The 24,830-nt window shown below is 45.3% G+C and overlaps 2 protein-coding genes and 1 long non-coding RNA gene across 4 annotated transcripts in view; 1 reads left to right on the top strand and 2 right to left on the bottom strand.

The window, feature by feature from the left end:
* Positions 1-4,536, bottom strand: part of LOC124082714 (olfactory receptor 2T11-like) — an 11,530-nt gene extending 6,994 nt beyond the window's left edge. The window contains exons 1-2 of the mRNA XM_046429173.2: positions 4,422-4,536; positions 1,129-1,276 (exon numbers count right to left, since the gene is read on the bottom strand). The gene's annotated coding sequence lies outside the window, so the exon portion shown is untranslated. The remainder of the gene's footprint in view (positions 1-1,128; positions 1,277-4,421) is intronic.
* Positions 1-24,830, top strand: part of LOC124082863 (uncharacterized) — a 26,216-nt gene extending 1,386 nt beyond the window's left edge. The window contains exons 2-3 of one of the 2 annotated variants that reach the window (XR_006848532.2): positions 13,021-13,306; positions 24,658-24,830. This is a non-coding gene — a long non-coding RNA (uncharacterized LOC124082863). Of the gene's footprint in view, positions 1-13,020; positions 13,750-24,657 lie in introns of those variants that run through there. The other variant, XR_009225297.1, reaches the window with a different exon arrangement.
* Positions 10,967-12,188, bottom strand: LOC124082795 (olfactory receptor 2T1). The gene has a single exon (XM_046429278.2). The coding sequence runs from the start codon at positions 12,044-12,046 to the stop codon at positions 11,090-11,092; it is 957 nt and encodes a 318-aa protein (XP_046285234.1). The 5' UTR covers positions 12,047-12,188; the 3' UTR covers positions 10,967-11,089.

Genomic DNA, 24,830 nt, shown 5'->3' with positions numbered 1-24,830 from the left:
TCAAGTGAAGAATCCACATTTCTCTCCTATGCACAGCTAGTGGGCTGGACCAATGCATGGTCTTTAAACTGGGTTGTCCAGGAGGTTTCTCACATCCTCTCTGCTCTCCCTGTGTCCCCCTCCAGCACAGCACCAAAGTGACCCTGGGGGACCCCCTCACACCAGGTCACTCTCTGCTGAAGCCTGTACTTCCTTTTTGTCCCATTCAGGGCCATCCTCTTCTGACTCTTACCCCAAAGTCCTTGCTGCCCCCTGCAGTGTGCTGGTCACAGAACTGCAGGCCTGTGGTCACCTTGCTGGTCCTCTGAACCCTCTCAGGGGTCCCAGGGCAGGACCTCAGTCCCATCTCCCCTTGCCCAGGCCCCTCTGTCTAAGCCGGCCATCCCCATATATGTGTTAGGGGTTGGGACAAAAGCCACCTTCTCGGTGGGTGGCTCTGGTCCCACTCGGTGCCTTTGTATTTCTTCACAGTCCTTGGCACCCCCTGATGGACTACAGGTTTATTTTCCTGTGTTTGACTCTTGGTTCCGGAAAGTGAGCCCCATGCGGGTGAGGATCAGACCCTAGTTTTGAAATTGCTCTAGCCATCTAAAAAGAATGACTGGCATGTCGTAAATACGTGTTAAATACATCATCAAATAGATGGCTTTTAAACACATCAGTTGATGAAATGCAGATGGCTCACCTCTTGTGCTTTTTAATGGCACACTTCTAGAAGTCCTCAGAAGTCATTCAAAGTTTGATTTATGAAATGTACTGAAGAGAAAGCCTTTTTCAAAATGCAGTCCTTTGTGTTTATCCTCACTCCAAAATAAAATTAAATAAAGTAGGATCCACCTACATTTTCTAAAAAAAAAAACTCGGTTCTAGAAAATAAAAAGAAATCACCAGTTTCTGAAGTGGAGCAATAATAATTAGCTTTTATGTCAGTGACATTTATATTTTCAAGTTTGAAACAATTACTTCCTGAGACTTAAAATCAGGTTACTGGGTTAAAGAGCCACTAAGATGTGAGCAAAATCTTTAACAGAAGGGGTCCCTGGGCTGAAGTGTGGCTTCATGGTAGAACATGTGCCTGGTGGGTTCAGTCCCCTGCACTGAAATCAACCAAGGAGAAGAGTCACTCACCACTTCTCTGTTTCTGAATCTTCCCTTGCTATGATGTCTCTTCATTCACTTAGGTGCCAACCATTGTAAAAAGATGTCTGAAGTCTCAAGTGATTTCATACACCCAGAGCTTATGTTGTAGGTGCTAACAATATGGTTTGAATTCACCCTATGTTAAACAGATAAAAAGACAAAAAATCAGTATGCGTGGTTTGTCTTAGCACCAAGTTTTCATCTGCCTCTCATCAGAAAAATGGTGTCTTAAAAATGCCACCAGGTTTATTATTAGTTTGTTACTTTATTGAATTTAATAAAGCTCTAATAGTCTTAGCTAGTGTTGAATAAAATCAATTGTAGGCAGAATAATTCCCTCCAACATACAAGCACCCTAAACCCTGGAACCCATCAATGTACTTCCTTATGTGGCAAAACAAAAATAAAAAACATTGCCAACATTATTAATGTGAAGACTGAGATGAGATTGCTCTGGATTATGTAATCACACAGGCTTCATAAAGAAGGAGTGGGCAGAGAGTCAAAGGCACCAGGCACAGGAAGCAGACTCCAGTGATCTGCCCCTGGCTTTGAAGCCCTGCAGGACCACCCTCCCAGACTGAGGCGACCTCTGAGAAACGGGAAACCCAGAGGCCACCTGTCCCCAAATCCTGCATGAGGAAACACAGCCCTCCAGATGCTAGCGCATCCAGCGCTGACCTCCAAAACTGGGACACAGTATAAACCGAGTTTGAGGCCACCCAGATACAACAGCCATAGGGAACCAATGAGCCAATAGATGATTGCCTCCGTTTGTTAAATCAAGTCACTTCCAGTGCACTTGCCAACACTCACGGTCCCTATGCTTGTGTTCTACAGCCACTGTTCAGACAGCCACAGGGCCCTTGCTACAGCTGGGGAAACTGAGGCGCAGGGCCGTGGGCATCATCCTCCCAGGTCTCTGCTTCACACAGACTGTTCCGGAAGACTCAGAGCCTTCTCTGCATGAGTTAAGTTTACAACCAGCCAAGAAAAGTTAAAGCAAGCGTCAAGGCTGAAATCACTCTCAAGGAAAATGTGAATTTCTAATCAAAAGTAGTCAATGAGGTAATAAAACAACAGAATAAAGCTGATTTCTCCCCAGAAATTCACAAGTCTCCCTGGCTCCCAGGCAAGCCCCCCTTGTCAAACGCCCAAAGATGCCTGGCTAAGCTCCCTGAGAAGGATTCTGCACAACTCCGTCTCTAACCCTTGCCAGGGCTTCAGCGCACAGGGAACCTTAACCCCCCAACAAAGCGAAGAGCACCCACCCCCAGGGCTCACCCCAGCCCTTCGCCAGCCTCTCCACCATGCGGGCATGCTGCAAGCTACCCGGTCCCATGGCAAAGGAACCACGTGTCAGCAGGAATTACCCCAAATGGGAAGGAGACCTGTTTTCCTCCTTAAACAGCCTTTGGAAAACCCTTCAAGGGAAATGGCCACCTGTGTGAGCTGAATCCAGTGTCCTCACACGATACCTGTCTGGTCCTAGCAGCGCACCACACCGCTCTCTCCAACAGGCTTCCTGAGCGTGTGGGTGCTCAGAGGTGCAGACCAGCTCCCCACCCTGGGCATGGACAGCAGTTACAGAGGACTCGTTCAGTCTGATGATTCACTGCTGGGCTGACCTCAGTCTCCTAAGCGTCACATCTTGGGGGAGTGAGGGACATGGGCCTCCTTTGCTGCCGGGTGGTCTCCTCAGCCCCTCCAGGGGAGTCATGGACACAGCCCTGGGCTCTCCCCCAGCACTGTCTGCCACTACTGGCCTGGTGCCACCTCCTGTCCTCTCCACCATGTGCCCTGTGAGGCCATCAGTGGAGGGTGGCCATGGGCACAGTCTGGCACCTGAGGCCATTCCTCCCCAGAGCAGAAGCACGAGGAGTTTGCTCAGCAAGACGCTGGGAAGCAGGGGTGCTTGTTCCTCTGCTGCAGAGGCCCAGGTGCAGGGTGGAGAGGCTGCAGCAGAAGTGGGTCCTGCAGTCTGGCCAGCTTGAGCCCCAGCGAGAGCAGGACTGTGTCAACATTGGGGACCAAGGGGGGACATGCAAAGATTGCTGGTAGGAGTGGGCACTGAGTCAGTCTAAAAACCTGAAAGACATGAGCATAAATTTCACTAGGAAATTTTAATACGGAGATAATCAGGTGAGTGGCAGCTTGTTCTATTAAAAACTCCTCTTGGCGTTATTTCCAAAAAGAAAGCCAGGAGACTGAGCATCGTTGGCTGCACCCACACTGAATCACTTAGGCTTCAGCACATCACGGTGCTCCACGGTGCCATTGTGACACGAGGGAGGTCTCCACATCCCCATGGTTTGACAGTTTCATTGTGCTTGTAAGAGAAAAGGGTGGCATGTGTGCGTACTTCATATCCACAGCCACATGGACACAGTCTAACACTCTCCATCTTCAGGCTGAGAGCACTCAGTACCTTCATGGCACATGTCATAGCTGATTTCTTAGAAATACTCAGTGTGCATTCTTTTCAAATGAGAACCGTTACTTGCAATCAACCCCGCCTTGGGTCAGAATGAGGTACCTTTTCTCCCTTTGAGGAGATTCTGTAGCTTGCCTGGGAGAAGGGAAAGCCTGTTTAGAAGCCTCAGCCTCGGCCCATCTTACCTGTGTTTAGAGAAGCCTCCTGCTTGCACCTCCCCAAAAGCACAGCCTGAGCCACGTGGAGCCCATGTCCCCTACAGCCCCCATCACCTGTCTGCTCCAAGGAGAAGCACCCCCTGGGAGGAACCTGGCCGAAGCCAGTGGTGTCCCTTCACCTGAAGTCACTTAAGAACTAGTAAAGTTGGACAGAAGGTAACTACAGTTCTTAGCTTTTAGCTCAGCATACAGTTCTATGTGAATGGCCTGGAAAAATTTTTAAAAATATATTAACTTGAGATTTGTATGCCAGAGTACCATGCCTTCTAAATGAAATAGATTCCACTCATTCATTATCCCAATATTTACTGAAAACATATTTTATGTCAGGAAAATTTCTAGGTGTTTGGGATGCAGAACAAAATGAACATCCTATTTTGGTTACATGATAAATAAAATTTAATAAAGTCAAATCACCTCAAAGGGCTGATCAAAGAAACAAAAGAAAACAATCTATGATAATCAGAGCTGATGCTGCAGATGTTTACCTATTTATTGTCTTGATACCAACAGCTAGTTAAAACAAACTCTCGGTATTTTCTTAGCCTTTGAATCTCTATAATTTCGAATTAAGCTCAAGGATGGGATGTTTGTAGAAGCAAAGGTTCAGGTATGTCCCTATCTCTCACCTGCACCAAGACCCCACAGGGCATCCTGTTAGCCTCCCGATGGTGGTCAGCTCCTGGGTAGAAGAGTTTAGCTGGCATCCAAGAGGAAATAACATGGCTTTTATCTGCATGTTGCTCCTCAGGGAACTTTGTCCTCAGGACCTTGTGCAGGTTAACAAGCTGGCAGACACAGCTGTCTGTCAATCATTATAAAGGTTGGTACCAAGACACCCGACCATGGGTTCTGAGACCCATCCACCTCTTGCTTGAGTGAGCCAATAATTTATTCTGAACACCAGCTTCTGAATCTCTCAGGGGAGGTGACTTTATTTAAATACTTCATAGGAAGCCAGTTTGGTGACGCATACCTATAATTCCAGCCATTCAGCAGGCGGAAGCAGAAGGATCCAAAGTTGGAGCCCAGGCTGGGCAACTTACCAAGACGCTGTCTCAAAAAAATGAAAAAATAAATTTTGAAAAAGGGGGTTTCTGGGGATCTAGTTCAGTGGTAGAACACCCCTGGGTTCAATCCCCAGTACCAATAAAATAAAATTTTAAAATAAATAAATACTTCACAGGCCTTTGTAAGGATCAGAATCAAAATCAGATATCATAATTGAGCTTTTTTTTTTTTCCCCCGTGGGTAACTATCTTTATCTCTCCTTCTTCATCTGCCTCAGCTCCTCATGCTGGGAGTGTGCAATCACTAACACTAAAGGTGATATTAAAGGTGTTATAATTTAAAGTGTTTATCCTCAGGTTATATATTATTTTAATAAAGGAGAATCTGGCAACCACAAACTACCTGGCTCAGGAGCTTGGTGACTCCCTCCTAAGGAAGGACCCTCAGTGAGGGGAATGAGCGGCCACCTATATATGAGGAAATATGAAATTTTTATCAATCGTATCATAGGGAGCCTATTAGCCAGAGGAGGAGGGCTTTCTTGTAGCCTCAGGTACTTGGAGGCTGAAGCAGGATACCTGAGCCCAGGAGTTCAAGGGCAAATACTTCAATTATTCCTCCATCTCCTGCACAGCTTGCGGCCACAGTGATTCCCTTGCGCCTGCACACACCGGGGTGTGCAGATCAGCCACAGGGCCCGTGATCCCACTGTGCGCACATCGGTCGACCACGGTGGCCGCTCCCCTTGTGCAGGGCAGCTGACCTAGGCAGGAGGGCGCCCTGGGGGGTTGAGGGAAGGCGGCTGGCCCTGCAGCCCTGGGAGACCTAGGGCGCACACTGGCTTTCCGCAAGGAGCGCTCCCCTGCGGTTTAAACCAGGGAAACCACACGCCTTCCTCCACCACACCTGCAGGCAGTGCCTCCCTACCCAAGGGCACGGTGTCTGTCTGGGCCTGGCTCCTGCCGGTGTGAGCAGATGGTTTGCCTTCCTCCATCTCTGCCCTTATCAAACACATTCACATCTGTCCACAGTGTCAGAATTTACTGAATAACTATGAATTCACAGGCTACCCCGCTTTTGGCAGTAGTAGGTCACTGGATACTCGTGGGTCACCTGGTAGTCACAAGCTGGGCAATTGTGAGTTGTTTCATTCCAGTCTTAACTACTAATGTCTGAAACACTCAAATCACTCATCACACTTCACACAATGATAAACAGAGGTGACAGAAAGGATAAGAGAGGGTTAAGGTGGCCACAGGGGTCCAGGAGGCTGAGCTGAGAGCAAAGGCAGAGGGCAGATACAGATGCAAAGAGTCACCACAGGTGGTCAGGTAAGATTAGGAACTAGCCAAGAACTTGTTCAGGCACAGAGCTGTGAAGCCCAGAGCTTATTCTAGGCCAGGGTTCACAGGGCAGAGGTTCCACAGGGCCCACTGGAGATGTCAGCTTGGAGTGGGTTGTATGTGGTCACACAGGCAGGAGAAACCATGCTGTGCTGAAGCAGAGATCCAGAGGTCTGTCTCTGTGGCAAATGGGCAAGGCTCCTGAGGAGCAACCAGGTGACCGGTCAGGGTGCTTCCCTGTCCAGTCTTGGGATGCTCCTCCTTTTACAAGCCTCAAGTGAGGGGCTGCTTCATTTGGTGGTCTGGTGTTTTTGATAAGCCCGTAGCCTGGTTTTCCTGGTGTGAGTCTGACACACCCATGCATCCCTTGCTTGTGATGAATTTACAAGTGGTGCACGGGTGGTCATTCTTATTAGCATGGTTTCTTTATCAGTTTGGGCCTCATGGCTGTGCCAGGCAGGTGGTGACTGCTTACTTGTACAAATCAGGTGTGGAGTCATTCTTAAACTAAAAATAGAATTGCTCATGGTAAACTGCTTTGCAAAATGAAGTAACCCAGGTTTAGGCCTGAAAAGTCCTGTTCTGTACTTTAGCAGTAACCAGAAGAGGACGCAGCCTGTTCTCCACAGCTGGGCACACACCAGTACTTCAGATGCCTCACATAGGCTAAGGGGCAGCAAACAGGAAGATGCCCTGCATCTGCTCCAGCCGTGTCTGCCAGAATGCTGGACCTGAATGGCCCAGGAGGGCTGGAGAACAAAATGCCTTTAAAGTGCAAGACACCCTTAAACAATATGAAAACCAGCATGGAGGTGCCTCACAAGACTAGGAAGGGTGTCACCACATGACCAAAATATGCCACTTCTCAGCATTTATCCTAGAGAGGATAATTAAAGTTGGCATGCTCTAGTGAGACATGCATACCCACGTTTTAGCAGCACAATTCACAATAATCAAAATATAGAACCTGCCTAGGTGTTTGTCAGTGGCTGAAAGGCTCAAGAAAATGTGCTCTATCTACACAGAGGTTCTAGTCAGCCATAGAAAAGCATGCAGTTGTGCCATTTGCAGAAACATGGATGGAACTTGAGAGCATTATGTTAAGACAAATAAGCCAAACACAGAAGGTCAAGAGTGGTGTGTTTACTTTCATATGCAGCAGCTAGAGAGGAAAGAGAAGTAGAAAGTGGGGGTAAAGATCTCATGAAAATCAAAAGGCGTTCAGTAGAGGAAAGGGACCAGGTGGAAGGGTGCTAGGAGGGGAAAGTGCTGGGAAGGATACTGGCCTAATTATGTAGCTCCCACTGCCCCATTGTGGGAAGTATAATGTAATACAAAAAGTATTAAACATGTAAAAAGTTTGAACTTGATCACTTTTCTGAAACTGAACTCTGGGTGTGAAATCAGCTTTCCCATTAAGGAACAGAAATTAACAGTTCCCACCAGACGCCTGCCTATGTGCTGTCCAGCTGCTGACCCTCCTAAAATGTGGGCAGTTTTGTTAGCTCTCTTTCAGTCTGTGACTGAAGTTCACCCAGCGTTCATGAGATTAATCCCTGTGATTGCAGGCAGTATTAGAACATTCTGCATATTATGTAAACATGTCTCACGTGTTGCTATGGTAGCAGGTGCAAATATCCATGAGAGACACATCTCTGAGTCAAGCAAAGGTTTATTGACAGAGGATATCTCTCAGGCTGCCCTTGGCAAGGCGCAACAGTCTGCTAGAACAAACTTCCTAAGTATATATTCATGTATATGGAGTAATAAAAAATAACCTCTCTGGTTCTGTGATTGTTAATTATTACTTGTCGTCTTGATTGTGGTTTTGATCGTTGGGAACTCTTTCTTTGCTGGCAGGCTTAACAAGAAGGTCATGCCTTTGTGAACAGGTGCTGATTTTCAAAATGGAGTTACTTTGCCCTAAGGACCTAACCCGTGCATTTATCCATTTCACTCTCCCTGGGCTCTGGGTGGCTTCCATATTTGGGGGGCTATTGTACATCCTTTGGTGAACATCATGCACAGGTGTCTATTAGGAATCCACTCAATGGTGGCCATGCTGGGTTCAGGGCACAGATATGTTCAGCTCTCTTCACAGCTACTGTTAGGTAGGAGCTAGCAGTGGGCAGTGAGATGCATGGTAAGGTCACAAAGTGTTCTTTAACTTACCTCAGGGTCCTTCTTTAAACTATCTTAAGATATCAAATGGTGGCAGTTAATCTATAGAAAGCAAACAAAAGCAAGAGAGCTATTTGTAAAACACGAAAAGAGAAAAGGATTAATGGGACTAATTATTGACAGGGTCCACTGAGGTTGATGTGAAGCTAGGAATTATGGCCATAAGTGTCTTCAATTTTCTGGGATTGAAGATTCCATTAATAGCGCAGGCACACTAAGATAACTTCTGACCAGCTATTGACCCCAGTGCCCACATTAACATGGGATTGACTTGTAGATGAAACCCCCCTAAAAAGAATGGCCACTATAACAGTTCCAGAGAGGACCAAGTAAGATCCATAACTCCACCACCCAACATGAAGGAAGAGTTGAACACCAGACTGGCAGAGAGTACAGAAGAGGGCCCCCAGCTCTCCTAGTGAACATCAAACAGTAGTAAAATTGGGGACAGCGTTGTCTTCTCTGTCATTCTCTGCTTGGAGACAGCCCACTTTCTCCCTTGAGAGTACTCTCGGCTCAAGCTTCACTTTTGTTTTACTGTCACCTATAGTAAAGTACTCTTGCATGACTTTTGATGTCTGACTTTAAATTTTCTTTGGTCGGAACATAAAACTGAGATTGGGAGTTTTAGCTCCCTGCTTTCCTGGGACACTACCACACACAAACTGGCTGTGGTACTAAGTTACTCCCCTTGCTTTCCTGTTTGGGTTGCTCTCTTTTCATAGTCTTTACTATAACAACATTTCCTGAGTGCAGGTGCTTTGTCTTGCTCACAGCCATAAAGAATGTGAATAAATGCCTGACTCAGGGAGCTACATCTGCACACATGGTTCTATCATTCAAGGTCCTTTAGAGGCAGCAAGGTGTGGGTCCCCCGCACACACACATTACCCAGAGAAGTCCCTTGCTTGACACACACTGTACTGCACCTGCCTGCAAATGAGAACTCATGATCATGAAGCTGGGGGACAAAAGGTAGTCAATATAGATAATAAATAATTGTGTTCAATCAGGAAGGTTGGGGCTAGTTGGAAAGAAAATCAAATGCTGCCCTTTCCCCCTCCTCTTTCCAAGGCCCTTCCCCCTGCTCCTGCTCCAACCTGTTGCCGAGGTAACCTGTCCCAGGAATAGCTGTTCCTTGCAGGGAATCCTAAGAGTTGGCTCTTACCTTAATGCCTGAATCACTCCACCATTTGGCCCTCCCCTTGCCCATCTGGCCCTCACCATTTGGCTCACCCTGGCCACTGGTCATGGATGCAGGGTGGTGAGAGATAAGGAGGAAGGAAGGCATGAGGCAGAGAAAATTTAAGATGTACAAAGGGGCAGGACATTCCCACTTCTTTGGATACCGGCTATGTTCCCCTTCTCCCTCCAGGGAAAAGTCTGTTTCTGTCCTTGAAATAAACCTTGCTCTCTATACTCCCCTTGGCATTTCTCCAGTAACCAGAGGTATCAATAAGCGCTTCCTTCTCATGCAGAGCTTAGAGGATGATGAACTGACAGGCATGTGAGTCGTTACCTTTCACAGAGAGCCTGACCAGTGTGCTTCTAGCTATGCCCTTGGTTAAGTTCCTATGATGACACTTCCACCTGGACACTGGAAATTGAGCAAAGTCACCCCTTTTCCCCCAGAGTGAACTCCTTGTATAGGCACATGACGCACTTCTCATGGCCTGCCACATGTTTTTCGGGGGGGGGGGGGAATGGAACCCAGGGTATGATAGGTGAGCACCCCACCACTGAGCCATTTCCCAGCCCCTGCCACAGGCCTTCTGTCCTCAATTCCAACATCAGTGGGGGATGGAGAGGAACTCAGCTGACCTCTATCACCTGGGCAGGTTAACTGGCGATCACTTAATGCACTTGAAATGTAATTTGCCATCTCCCCATTCCAGGTTTGCATATTTCTCCAATGTTTTGAGACCCCTCCCACAGTATGCTCATGTGCCCTCTGGGCAGTGCCTTTTGCGTTCATCCATCAGCTGTAACTTATCAGATAAATCATTTTCATTCATGTGCTGCAAACAAAAATTAAGTGCTGAATTTTTACTGGAAATAATGAGCACCTAGTGATTGTGGTGCAGACAATGACCACTGGAGGAAACTGCCCAATGGCTCTTCTTACCACCTATGAATGAGCCCGGAAGGTTCTCAGAAGATGATGTTCCTCTTCTCTTTCAACAGTGAGCTAGACTTACACCCGATTGTCATAGATCTCAAAGAACCATCTTCCCTCCTGTACTCCCTTTATTTATTTAGTACCAGGGATTAAAGCCAGGGCCACTTAACCACTGAGCCACTCCCTAGCCCTTTTTTATTTTTTTCATTTTGAGACAGGGTCTCACTAAGCTGTTTAGGGGCTCCCTAAGTTGCTGAGACTGGTCTGGAACTTTCCATCCTCCAGCCTCAGCCTCCGTAGTTGCTGGGATTACAGGCAGTGCACTCCTCGCTACTGCCCATGCCATTGACGATTCCGAGTGGTTTAATATACCTCCAGAAGGTAAAACCCCAGGGGAAATTTTCCAACTTTTGTTTCTGGAAACCACTGGGTATTTATTTTGCATAAATGTGAACCAAGTAGGACAAAAAGGAGGTGTTAAGAACAGAAAAAGAGCTGAGAGAGGGAAGTACAGGGGACACACTTTCAAGTCAGCTGCTTTCCTCCTGCACAGCTGAACCCTTTCCTCCAGTTCATTCCTGCAGGGGGAGCCCGGCCACCAAGCCAGGGTTCCCATTGCCATCCACACGACCAGAGCTGGCAGTCAGAAGGCCTCTCGGGACACTCTTTGAGAGCCCCGGAGTCTCCGCAGGGCCCTCTGCAGAGCGCCGGCCACGTCCTTGTTCCTCAGGCTGTAGATGAGCGGGTTCAGCATGGGCGTGAGGATGGTGTAGAAGACGGAGAAGACTTTGTCCTGCGCTGGCTGGTGGTAAGCCTGCGGCACCATGTAGGTGTACATGGCGGCCCCGTAGAACAAGGTCACCACGATCATGTGGGATGAGCAGGTGGCGAAGGCCTTCCTCCTCCCCTCGGCCGAGCTCATGCGGTGGACGGCGGCCAGGATCCGCGCGTAGGAGGCGACCACCACCGAGGACGGCGTCAGCAGCATCAGCACGCAGCACGCGTACATCACCGTCTCGTAGAGCGCCGTGTCCGCGCACGCCAGCCTCAGCACCGCGGGCGCCTCGCAGAAGAAGTGGTCGATGTCCCGGGAGTCGCAGAAGGGGAAGCTCATGGTGATGGGCGTGAGCAGGAAGCCGTCCAGCGAGCCCCCCAGCCAGGACCCCGCGACGATCAGCCAGCAGACGCGGCGGCTCATGAGCACCGGGTAGCGCAGCGGGCTGCAGATGGCCACGTAGCGGTCGTAGGCCATGAGGCCCAGCAAGAAGAACTCGGCGCCCACCAGCGTCAGGTAGAGGAAGTGCTGCGCCGTGCAGCCCGCGAAGGAGATGGTCCTCTGGCCCCGCAGGTAGTCCACCAGCATCTTGGGCACGATGGTGGAGATGTACAGCATGTCGATGAGCGACAGGTGGCTGAGCAGGAAGTACATGGGCGTGTGCAGGCGCGCGTCGGCACGGATCAGCACGACCATGACCCCATTGGCCGTCAGAGCCGTGAAGAAGACGATGCAGACGACCGCGAAGACGAGGCCTCCAGTCTTCTCGGTGCCGAACAGCCCCCCAAGGGTGAAGTCCGCTGAGGACGTGTTGTCCCCTGCCATTGAGGCTGCGGTGGTGGGAGTAGCCCAACGTCTTCCAGATAGAAGGATGGCATTTCCAGGGAATTAAAACAAGAACATTCGGATTAGTGGTCAAGCATCGGACTTGGAAGAAACAGTCTAAAATGGCTTTCTTAATAGTTCAGAACTGATAAGCAACAACTAATCTGTATCAGAATGTTAATCTATACTGATTTTTAGTAAAGTTGATCATTATTAAGCCATAAATTCACTAACTATATTGGACAAAATGTCAGCAGATACTACTGTATGACGATAGTGCTTGTGTAACAGTACATAAAGATGTAACCTATGCTCTGCGGCAACTGAATGTACCATGGTTGTCGCTCCCTCTGTGTGTGTGTGTGTGTATACACATGAGTGTGAGCACACGTTAGCGCAGATCAACTGGGACTGTTGTTAAATGCCCCTCAGTCATGGTCAGCATAACCATCATCTTCAAATCGTCTTTATCTGCCTATGAGTTGTCTGTCTGCCATTCAGCCACATGGGTGGTAATCTCCCACTCAGTCCAGGAGTCATGGTCAACATCTCAAGGGTCACAGGAGTCATGTTCTACATCTCGAGGGTCAGAGGAGTCACAGGCTCCATCTTGAGAATACACTTAGTGTCAGTTCACCCACGTTGTCGGCAAATTGTGTGGGATGACTGAATGGGGGAATGTGAACCACTCTTGCAAATTCAGATGCAAAAGGATCATCTAATATAGGAGACTATTGCTCACTTTTCTTTGCTTATTTTTAAGACAGAAATGTTAATGTTAATTTCAGGATAATGAGGAATTGATATTAGGATTGAGAAGCATGAGAATTAGCAATTAGTGCTATCAAGAATGATTCAGAGTAAATACACAGGGAAATACATATTGAGCTATAAATCACATGCACTTCTGGAAATTTTAGTATTTTAAGTATTTCTTGATTAGGAAAAACTGAGTGTGTCTCTTGTAATTTCAGGTTTTGATGAAGAAAAACAAAGAAATCCCTTATGAAAGTAAAGAATGGCCTCCCATGTGTTTTAAGGCTGAATTCATGACAGATATTTCTCTGAACTGAGTTAATTTGACCAAACTAATCCACGGCTCCTCTAAACACTCCAAACCTGTGTTGGAGAGCCTCCGAGTCATTGACACTGAAGCACACCACTGAACAGTATTGACACCATTGTGAAATCACCCTGTGCCAAGCTGAGCTGAAGGATCTCCACACCTGTTGGCTCTTTGGTCTGCAGTCAACTCAGGAAGTGAGGAGCTGTAAAGCCCCTTTTCCACCAGTGACCAAGTGTCAGCAGCAAACCATCAGTTAGTGGGGGAAGGGTGCCCTGGGTGGTCTCAGTTCCCTCTGTGTTCTCACCCATCACACAGGACAATAGCTAGATAGTGATTGTAGCTATCAAGTAAAACATGAGAGCCAAGTGGTCTATTACATTTTTAGCTATATGTAATTGAACAGAGTCCCTTTAATTTTTATTTTTTTTTTATTTTTTGGTACTGGGGATTGAACCCAGGGACATTTTACCACTAGGCTGCATCCCCAGCCCATTTTAGTTCTTATTTTGAGACAAGGACTCACTAAGTTGCTAGGCTGGTCTTGAACTTGCCTTCCTCCTGCCTCAGCCTCCCGAGTTTTGGGGATTACAGGCATGCACCACTGCACCCAGCTAAAAGTAAAAGCAATTTCTGACAACTGTTTCTCTGTATCTGCTAATGTCCTCATGATGAGAGCCAAAAACTGAAAAACTAACTATGGCCCCTGGGGGCAGCCAGGAAACTGAGACTGCCATGATCTCTAGCCAGCCCAGCCAAAATAAATCTCTGCACCCAGAACTCCTGGCTTTGGTTCTATTAAGTTATGCTTCTATGGGACCAGGGAGAAATGACATAGCTGCTTCTCCCCAGCTTTGTCAAAGTGCACAAAATTCATTTTTTTCCTTTTGTAACATTTTCTTATACAGATGGATAATTGAATCCTGCCAATAGGATCCAGGCAGGGTCCCTGGCCGGGCTCCAAATAACATAATCATTCAATTGATCAGTGAAAATTATTCATAATTTAGAGATATCATAAGTTATTTTAATCAGAACTGCTGTTTCTTAAGAGTACAACCAATGTTGACCACATTTATTTATTTTTTCTAATTTTATAATCTTTAGTGCCAGGTTTCATAAATTTCCTTGATACTAGGTACAGTTTCATAATTATTTACAATCGGTCTTATTTTCTTTTTGCATTCTCTAGCCATCATTAATGGAGCCCATTATAATACATATGTGAAGGGAAATGCTGTCCACTCATGGGATGTCCTAGGCAGCAGTCTTGGTTCACTTAAGTCCTATCATACACTAAAACCTCAATAACACAGAGAACTGAGTGTTGTAGTGTACTCAAATGCCATTCTCTGCTCTGTTCCTACTCACTCCTAAATATTCTTTAAAACTTTGTCTGCTATGCCTCCTTTTTCTATGCCAGCTTGCTGTGTGTGCCTAGTGGTGAAATGCCAGGGCTAATTCTAAGGACTGGTCCTTTCTCCAGCTTGACAGTCTTCTGCTGCTTGCTCACAGAGGTCTAACTTGTCAGAGAGCAGACTTCCTCAGTGTGAACTGGGACTCTAAATCAAACACCTGGTTAGATCATACACTCTGGGGGAGCAGAGGATCTGCACTGGTTGAATAGCTGGGTGTCAGTTGCATCTTTTGATGTGGCTTAGTATTTAAGAATGTATCAGGAAGCATCTGGAGTGAGCCCCTTTACACAGGGATCCACTCCTGTAGTCAAGGAGCAGATGTGCAGTGAGACAGAGTCAGCATTAGATGAACCAAGTTCTTCCATTGTGACACTGATGAATCCTGTGGCCTTGGACTCCCCTCAAACACTATGAACCTGGTACCTGCTCCTATTAGGTTGGGATCACAAAATATTCAGGCTGATTTAGGATTAAATTAAGAAATTTTTACCTACAGGTGAAAATATTTCCTACAGTGGAAAGTAAAATGTCAGTGTTATACATATGTGTGTGAATTATTTCAAAACTGTTAGTAAATATGTGAGAGTCTCCAGTCTCTTCATTGAAGCAATCAACATATGCTACTAAGATGCATGGATTTGAATTGCAAATACCTGCTGTTCTTCAGGTATGTAAACCCAGACAATCCAGAGAGTGAAGAAACGTCCACAGTCAGATCCTGTAACCTTTTCCACAGAATATTTCTTTACTTGAAGGAAATGGCATTTCACAGAAATTCTCAGGAAACTGAATATATTGTTATTAAGCCTGAAGAAAATCTGAATGTCTTTCAGGGGCATATATATGCTCAACCTGAAAATAACAAGAACAAGAGAAAAAACATACAGGACAACATTGGCAAGAATTTATCTGATAAACCTCTCAGGCTGACTTCAATTACCTCTCATCACACAGTGCCACATACTGGGGAAGGGAATGCATGTGTTCCACCCCGACACCCACAGATGGCCACTCCTGCTTCACAAGGGACACATGGCTGCTTGAGCTCCTGTGCCACAAATTTCTTCCTCCCACGTTGCTGCAATTGGAAGTTGTAAGGTCAGGCATGGGTGACCAAAAGGAGGCAGATTAAAAGGCTGCTGAACGAGGCTTTATTGAGATTCACTCCCAGGCGAGACCACCCAGTCCAACAGAGCCTATCTGGGGAATCGCGTGGGGCTCAGCCCAATTGGAATTTTTATTGTGCTTAGGGCAGGAAGGGAGGGTTTGGGACAGGAAAATGAGGGCTTGAGACAGGAAAGGGAGGTTAATTTTGGAGTCCCTTGTCCTACAGGAGTTGGTCTGGGGAGCTTGCAGATTTCTTCCCTTTGAATGTTGAACGTTCATAATGTGAGTACCACTGCAGTCACCCTGTGTTCTTTGGCAGGTTCTGCACCCCCAATTCTTACGTGCATTCATCTATGGCTTCTTTGCCAAAGTCCTCAAGTCCTGGTACTTAGAATGGTTTCTGCAATGTTCAGTTTAAGATGCAATCACAACAGTTAGCTGTAGGTGCAGTTTTCCAGTACTGAAAAATTTCCTTGATTCTAGATATAGTTTCATAATTACTTTCAACCGGCCTTATTTTCTTTTTGCATTTTCTAGCTGTCATTAATGGAGCCCATTATAATACATAGGTGAAGGGAAATGCTGTCCGCTCATGGACAGCATGAGAACATTATTTTCTGTTTTGATGTAGACACATCACATCCTTGATTCATTATTTGCACATGAAAACAGTTATCTTCACAGAAAAGTTGTGTAATTGTTAAAATTACAGAGTTGTGTAATTTTGAGACAAAATATAAATACATGTTGCTAAGGTTACAGGGGACTCCGTAAAACAAAACTTACCAACAAAACACAGGAACCTCGTGCACCTACACTAGGGTAAGAGAATGAAGAGACTTTTCAAAAAGAAGAGGGAGTTCTTTGGTTAGAGGAGAAAACGGTACACTCAGAGGTCATAGTTTGTCCTCCACTTTATACTGAGAGGAATTCACAGTTGTGAGAGTCCTTCAAGGTCTGGTTCATCCAGTGTTGTCAGGGTGCAGGACAAAACACGAGAAGTCTCCAGCCTCCTAAGAATGTTGATACACTTGCTTCCCATCTTCACAAGGAAATAGCACATAAAGGGATGGAGGGTGGTAAAAGGAAAAAAAATTAAAAAGCATGAAAAAAAGTCTCACTTATAAATGCTGAATTCACCTGGATTTTCTGCATTAGGGGACCCTGGCATGACAGGGAGTGCTCAGAGTGAGAGGGGACAGGAGTTTACATAGTTTTCTGAGAAGGCACGGAGAGCTCCTGGGCCGAACAATTCTCTCCCTGCTGACCTCAGGAGCCCGAGACACACTTGTCACAGTTAATGAGCCTGGCACCCCTGGGAGTGCACAAGTGGCCTCAGAGTCACACGGGCTTTGAGAACAGCACTTCTGCTGGGCTCCAAAGTATCAGACTCTGTTTCCTGAGCACTTCATCAGAATATTCCCTGGCAGCTCTTCCTCACAGAGAAATGTGAACAAAGGTGAAAAAGCTACTTAAACATGCAAATAAAGACTTAAGACTGAAAATATCCCAAATTGGTTGAAAAAATACTAACCTACATATCCAGAAAATGAAATAAACTCCAAGTAGGATAAATGCAAACAAATATCTACATCCAGACACATTGGAGTCAAGGTGTTGGAAGCCAAAGGTAAGAAAATCTTGGAACCTGTCAAGGAAAACAATTTATCACACACAAGTGAAACCCAGTGAGATTGACATCTGACTTCCCATTACCCCCGGGAGAGACGATCAAAGTGTTGACAGCAAAAACCCTTGACTCCACAAAAATACTTCCATATTTCTAACATGACAGGCAAATAAAGATATTTTCCAGGAAAACAAAAACTGATAACATTGATTGTTGTGACCTCTCTTTTAATAAATACCAAAGGAAGCTCTTTGGACTGGGAGTAGGTGGCCCCAGACAGTGATCTGAGCTCATACCAAAGAAAACAAAGTAGGCACTTCCATAAGTAATCAGGAGATGGTCTATCTGCATATTGCATTTTCTGTGTTCTCCAAGATGCCATGAAACAATTGCAATAGAGATGTTCAAATTTGCACTTGCTCATTGTGTCTCCTAGTTTCTTTAAAATACATTATAGGGTATTATAGGGTAATACCCAAAACAATGCTTTGTTGTGCTTATAATATACAAAGATGCAATATGCACAACATGCTAGCCCGGGAAAGGGCCAGACTGCATGGACCCAGGAAGGGCCAGGTTTCTCTCCTGGAACCAAGTGGGACCACAGTTGGAGCTGGTATTTTATTTTTCTTTCTGAAGTTGGTTTCCTTTTTAGTCTGTTAATTTGGTGGAATACATTGGTTGAATTCCTGATGCTGACCAGCTTTGCATTCTTAGAATAAACCCTACTTGGTCATGATGTATAATTATTTATACATATAGCTAGACTCAGTTTGCTCGTATTTTGCTGAGATTTTTGAGTCTGAGTTCAGGGGGTTATTGATCCATAGTTTTCTTTTCTCTTTTTATATTGCTTTTATCTGGTTTTGGTCTCCTGGTAATCTTGGTCTCATAAAATGAGTTAGGATGTGTTACCTCTCTTAATGTCTGGAAGAAATTGTGTGGAATTTCTTTTAATTCCTCTTTAAATGTGTGTGTGTGTGTGTATATATATATATACCCAATCCGTAACTATTGTATATCTAACAACCTCTGTCTATTAAAAAACACAAATTCATACTGATGCCTCTAATTTCAACCCAACCACAAGATTTATTCTGGCCTTCCCCCCTTTCCAAATCTGTAACTCTCCTCACCAACAGTGAGAGACCTGCCTCTCAATGCACTAGCTTCTCTTACTTTCCCAGTAAGTAACCCATCTCCTGACCCCCCTGGCTACGTCCAAGGGCACCTCCATGACCTCTACTCTCTCAGCCAGATCTTTAGCCATCTGTTCAACCCCATCTCTATCCCTTAAATTACATTTTAGATAAAAATACACTTAAAATATAGTGGCCAGCAGCATCTATAAAATTACTAATTTTAATAGTTTATTTGAATATTCTTTGAATCTTCTTCATGTGCAATCATATTTTATTTCTTCATTTTTTTTTAATTTTTCTTGTCAGGACGCTGTAAAAGGCCAATGGAAGGCATATGTTTGTTCTCTAGCACAGAGGAAAAGTGTTCCTAGTTCATTGATTAGATATACTGCTTGTTGTAAATTTTCTGTCAATATCTTATATATGATTTAAGAAGAACTGTTTTTTTTTTCTAGATGATAAAGAACTTTAAAAATCCTGAATGGAGGTTAATTTTATGGATTTTACTGTGTCCACATTTCTAGAGGTGATCTGGTGGACTTTCTTATTTTGTTAATGTGTATGGTACCTTAATTAATTTTAAAATCTATAACAACCTTGCATCCCTGAATAAACCCAACTTGCTGATGGTGTATTCTTCTTTTTACATGTCGCTGAATTAGTTTGATAATTTTAAGGACTTTAATATCTCTGTTCATCAAAAAGAGTGGCTTATTGTTTTTCTTTCTTGTGGTGCCTGACAGGTTTGGGAAACACAACTAGGCTGGCCTTGCAGAACAGTACTGGGAAGTGCTCCCTCTTTTTCAGTTCACTACAATACTTTTTGTTGTTGTTTGTAAGATTAGTGTTATTTTCTTTTAAATGTTCAAATAATTCTCCGGAGATCTGCTCTGGGTCTAGCGTTTTCTTTGTGGAAGATTTTCAATTACAGATTCAATTATTATTGTTATTTGTGCTCTTTTGATATTTGTTACTTGTATCTTCTCTTTATTTTGGACAATTCTAAGGCATTGTCTATTTTGTGTTTTCAAAGAGTTGAGTGTAGGTTTGGATCATATCTTTTGTATATTTGGGAACACCCACAACACCCTCCCTACCATCTCCATCCTCATCTCCTTCCACAACTTCTTCACCTGTGGAATACAAATCAGGTCGCATCATTCCCTGCCCTGACAGTCATCAGAGATGGTGATCCACAAGGAGGGTGGAGAGTGAGGTATTTGAAAGGCCTTCAGGTTTTCCTGTGTCTGGGCCCCTGTGAGCCTCTCCAGTCTCAGCTCACCCTCTGCTCCCTCCTGACGCCTGTGTCCAGCCCAGAGCCTGCTCAGTTCCTCTGGCCTCCCTTGCCCTCAGCTGTCTCTGGGTCTTTGTATACTACAGTGATTGTCCTACTCACTGCTCCAGTATCAAGCCACTGCAAACTCCCAACCTCTTAAGCCAAAGCCTTCATTATGTTCTGTTCTGAGAGCCTCGTGTTTTAATTCTGTAGACTGCATGGCAATTAGTAATTAATTTGTCTGCACATTTGTTTTATTGTTTCTTTCCCCAAGGAGGTAAAGAACACCATAAAGAAAGGATCACTTATCCTGTGTCCAGGCACAGTGGCCCCTGACCCTTGTCCCTGGACACCCTCCTCTCACACACCATCCCTGCATGCACTCTCAGGCCATGATGTCCTCCAGGCTTGTAATGATAGAATTGTGAGTCACATTCTGACTGCAGTGGACAGGTGGCCTCCATAGGGACACAGCAAGAGAGGGGCAGGCTAACCAGAGGCCACAGCCAAGGTTAGCTTTCCAAAAGAGTGCAGGTGGGGACTGCATGTGGGTGGTGGGGTGTGCCAGGGGACTGAGAGTGGCTGATACTTCAGATGCTGTCCCTATTGTGTAGGTGACACCAGCCAAGATGCTGACACTGGTCCCCAAGCTGCTTCAATCACAGAGCCCCAATCACAGAGCCCTGTTCCATGTGTAGAAGCAGAACTTCAGAATGGGAGGGTGGGGGGTGAGTCTTGACATCACCATCTTGTTCTGCAAGTCATTTTGGGGCCTTGTGGACTTTGTACCACCTCTCATTGAATTTTAATGCTTTCATTAATGAATTAAAGTTGTGCATAGTGGGGTTCATTTCCACCATTCATAAATGCATGTAACATAATGTGCTCCATTTCAGTCCCCACAGTTCCTCTTTCCCTTCTCTCTTCCCTCTCCATCCTCTTCCCCTCTCTCTGGGTCTTCCTTTTGTATACTTTTGTTTGTTTTTAACTGTTGCATTATGGGTATGCATAAATTGCAGCTCATTGTGGTATATTTGAACATATACACAGCATTATTTGGTTAATTCCCAGCTCCTCCCAATCTCTATTTCCACCATCCCAGCTGGGACTTTCATTCTGAGAGTCTCTGTTTCAATATTTGTCAAGACTCCATGATCACAGAGCAGACTTGTCACAGATTCTAGATTCAATGACATATTTTGGGGGGCATGAGAACACAGGGATAGGACCACACACCTAGGAGTCAGTGGGAGAAATGTTGCATTTCTGAGCCTCTGGAGTTCTGTAAGACAGGCTTTGTTCCCAGGTGTTAGTTCTTGATATTTCACCCCTGGCTTTCTAGGAAACTGGACCTTTAACTCCAGGAGTCTTTACCTCTGAGTCCCCTGACAGAGAGTTCTTTGAAAGAAGCTTATGACCTACAAGTAGATTCACAGGGCAGTTTGTCAGCAAATCCCATTGTAGTGAAGCCCAGATGGGCAAAGGCTGATTGGACATACCTCTGTGGTGTTCCTTAAGTACTTCAGAGAGCTTCGAAAATCTGTTACTGAAAGAAGAGGAAGATCCCCGAATCCCTCAAGTCCCCCACTGTGCATGTGTATTCTGCTACCACAGTATTTGAGGTACTTCTCTGCCTACAATTACTGGATGCTCTTTCCTAGGTTCTGGTAACTTGAGGGTAATGTCCAGCACTGCATGTGGCCACTGGGGAAATGGTCAGGGGATTGTGCAGTGACACTGAAAACACAGCTCTATTGATGTTCCAAGAATCACAAATATTACAGGAGTGTTTTTCCACCAGTTCCAATGACTGTGTGCAGGAACAAAGCAGTACAGGTCCAATCCACATCCTCAGGAAGCTTCACCAGAAGAAGTTGGGGTGTTTGGGGGAGTGATGAGAAAGAGGAGGAGCAAAGGGTCTAGAGAGCCCCATGAAGCTAAAAGAAACTGGGGTGATGGGGGAGAGGTTGTTGTAGGGACAGATGAGGCAAGGCACCGAAGACAGCTGGAAACAGTTTTATTTGGCTCCAGCCAGGTTCAGAGGGCACAGCTTTTGCTGTAATCAGTCAATCCCCCGAACCCCGAGTTCAGGGAGTTTCAGAGTTTTATACCCAGCATGTAAGGGGAGGGGCTCAGAAGTTCACAGTCTGCAGAAGTTCACATAAATCAGCTTTTTCTTTCACTGTTCTGGGTAAGTTAACTCTTCAAGGACAATACCTGAGAAGGGGAGAGCTTCTTCTCCCCTTTCTTTCCTCCCCCTAACAGCTGTTACCATGGAGTCTAGTTGGTAACTTATCTTAAAAATGTAGACATCTCTGTGAAGCCCAGCTCAAGGCCAGAGGCCATGTTTGCACATTTCTACAACTACTATACTGGATAAATGTTAATGAAAAACTAGTAAGGGGGTGTCCAGTACCTGGAGTGCTGATTTCTTCCTGGCCAGTGGCCAAGTAAACAGGGCAGCACGAAAATAGGAAGTTTATCTACATTGAACCCTTTTGCAGAGACTCTTTTTCTGACAATCCTAAAATCAGCCATGGTTAAGATTTCTGGAGAAGCCCAGTTAAGACTTTTCTGTGGAGAAAGGGGGTGCCACTTCAATTGGTGACTCCACCAGGACCAAACCTGGAGCCTTTGAATTAGAAATCCAATGTGCTATCCATTACGCAAGGTGAGTTGGACATACACTAGGTTTATGTGACAAGATGAGGTATTGAGGTGCAATCTTTATATCCCTTCTGTCTAGCATGTGTCTGGCACATAGTGAACATTTAATAAGACACAAAGTAATTTTCTAGCCCCTGCAAGAGTGAGAAACTAGCAGGTTGACTGGTTTGATTAAAAACAACAATAACAACATGTTTCCAACTGAAAGCTTCTAAAGAATTAAAACTCATGTAAACAAATTTACATAAACAAGTTTACCAACTGAAATTCCATGTTCTATAGCAGCAAAGGCTCTCACTCACAATTCCAGAGGCAAATGGATCAATCCAGACAACAGGTGGCATTGAGGGGCCTGCAGGTGTTGGTGGCTGCACCAGGGATGGATGGATGTAGTGGGTACATCAGGTGCTCAGGTGACACCCTGAAGAATGCAGGCCAGTAGGCAAGCATGAGACTGGATACATACTACAGCGCTAGTTAGTACCAGGACATTAACCAGACTGTGTGCACAGAAGTCAGGCAGTGACAGGCAGTTTTCAAGTTATATACACTTTCCTAAATTGCCTTTAATTTAAGGAGTTATTTTAATGGCAAGAGAAAGTTTTAATCTACAGGTATCCTGGAACTTAATGTAACCATTTCTCTACTGACATTCCAATGACTTCTAATTTTTGCTCATTGGGAATTATGCTAGACTACATCCCTTTGCATCTGAGTCACTGGGCACCTCTCTGATTACTTCCTTAGGACATAGTTCCAGAACTGGAGTACTGGGTCCAGTGGTACAGTGATTGTGGGAGTTTTGAGGAGTGCTGCCAAGCTTCTCTCCTTGGAGACTGTGCTGGAGACTCCACCCTCGGTGGCAGATGAGGGTTGGGCGAATGATTTATATTGAAATACATCCTCCTACATGGATTGTGTCAAGTTCCAGGTGTCTGCTATTGGAGGCATCGTCCCTGGGACAGCTGAATGAGTTGAGAATTTAAGAGGTGCATACACTTTTGGTCTGTTCTCAAGCCAATACAAAGGCTGAAATAGGAATTCCCTCAAATTCTGGCCTTCCACACTTAGATAAGGGTCCATGCGTCCGCTCCGTCCCTCTTGCTCTCAGAAAGAGGTGCTTTGCTGGGTGTGGGGCAGATGACTACTTCCATTCTTTTCCGTCTGTTGTCTCTTTTTTCCTCCAATATCTTCAAAGTCCCTGTCTCTAACAGTGCACTCCCATTAGCTTTTAAACACACTTGATTCTTGCTTGCCTTAGAAACTAAAGTAATTCCTAAAAAACTAAAGTAATGCCTAAGTTGTTGTGTGGTGAAGGAGAATCAGATAAAAAGATCTATTGGTTTGCTCAGAATCCATGACCAGAAGCCACTGATGGCCACTTAATACTGTCTGGTAATGTTTGTCAATCAGTTTGCTTTCGGAATCTCCAAGATAGCTATTCCATGCCATTTAATTCTTTCTCAAGATGCTTTTTGATGCTTAGAAGCATCAAAAGAAGAATGACTTTTTTCTTACAAGGGAGCCCTGATAAGATTTAAAACAGACTTCTTGGCAAAGTCAATGAAACCCAGAGGGAGTGGGATGTGTTATAATTTCTGGGGATGGGGAATGAAATCCTAGAATCCTACATCTAGCAAAGGTAACTTTGAAAAACAAAGGTGAAATAAAAAATTTCCATCAAACACTGAAAGAAACTGTTGCTATCTGGCTCATCAGCCTTGTGTCACTAGCAAATACCCAAGATAATTAACTTACAAAGGAAAAAGGTTTAAAGTCAGCTGTGATGGGTCATATCTATAATCCCAGCAACTCAGGAGGCTGAGGCAGGAGGCGTACAAGTTTAAACCAGCATCAGTAACTTAGCAAGCCCCTATCTCAAAATTAAACAAACAAACAAATAAATAAATAAATGGGTTGGGGATATGACTTAGGGGTTAAGCACCCTGGGTTCCATCCCCAGTACACCCTCCAAGAAACACTCATTTTGGCTTACAGTCTTGGAGGTTCCAGACAATGACTGGTTGTCCCCATTGCTCTAAGCCCATAGTGAGGCAGCACAACATGGGAGAAGCACGTGGTGGAGCTAAGCTGCTCACCCGTGGCTGGGAAGTGAGAGGTGTGGGAAAGCAGGTCCCACAATCCCCTTGGAGGCCATGTGTCCAGTGACCCAAAGACCTCCCACTAGGGCACACCTCATGGAGGTTTCACAGCCTTCCGAGAGTGCCACAGAAGGGCCCAAGCCTTTACCCATTGACTTGGGGACAGTTAAAGTCCAGCTTCTGACACTAACAGACATTCTTTACAGGAAGTACTGAGGGACATCCTTCAGGCTGAAAGGAAGTGACCCCAGACAGTAACCTGGATCCACACCCAAACACAGGAGCACCAGGAAAACTAACGAGGTCATGTAAAAGGCACTGCTAATGCTCTAAATATTTTCATTTGTGTTATTTTACTTATAATAAACCATCTTTCTTA

The sequence above is a fragment of the Marmota monax genome, unplaced genomic scaffold, assembly GCF_021218885.2.
Source record: "Marmota monax isolate L192 unplaced genomic scaffold, Marmota_monax_Labrador192_F-V1.1 WCK01_AAM20220418_F8-fsc00035, whole genome shotgun sequence".
NCBI classification, from domain to species: Eukaryota; Metazoa; Chordata; class Mammalia; order Rodentia; family Sciuridae; genus Marmota; species Marmota monax.
The sequence above is the reverse complement of the archived record's forward strand: the minus strand, read 5'-3'. Positions and strand labels throughout refer to the sequence as shown.

Bases quoted from the DNA above. Each gene is read 5' to 3' on its own strand.
- LOC124082795 (XM_046429278.2), bottom strand. From the start codon at position 12,046: ATGGCAGGGGACAACACGTCCTCAGCGGACTTCACCCTTGGGGGGCTG.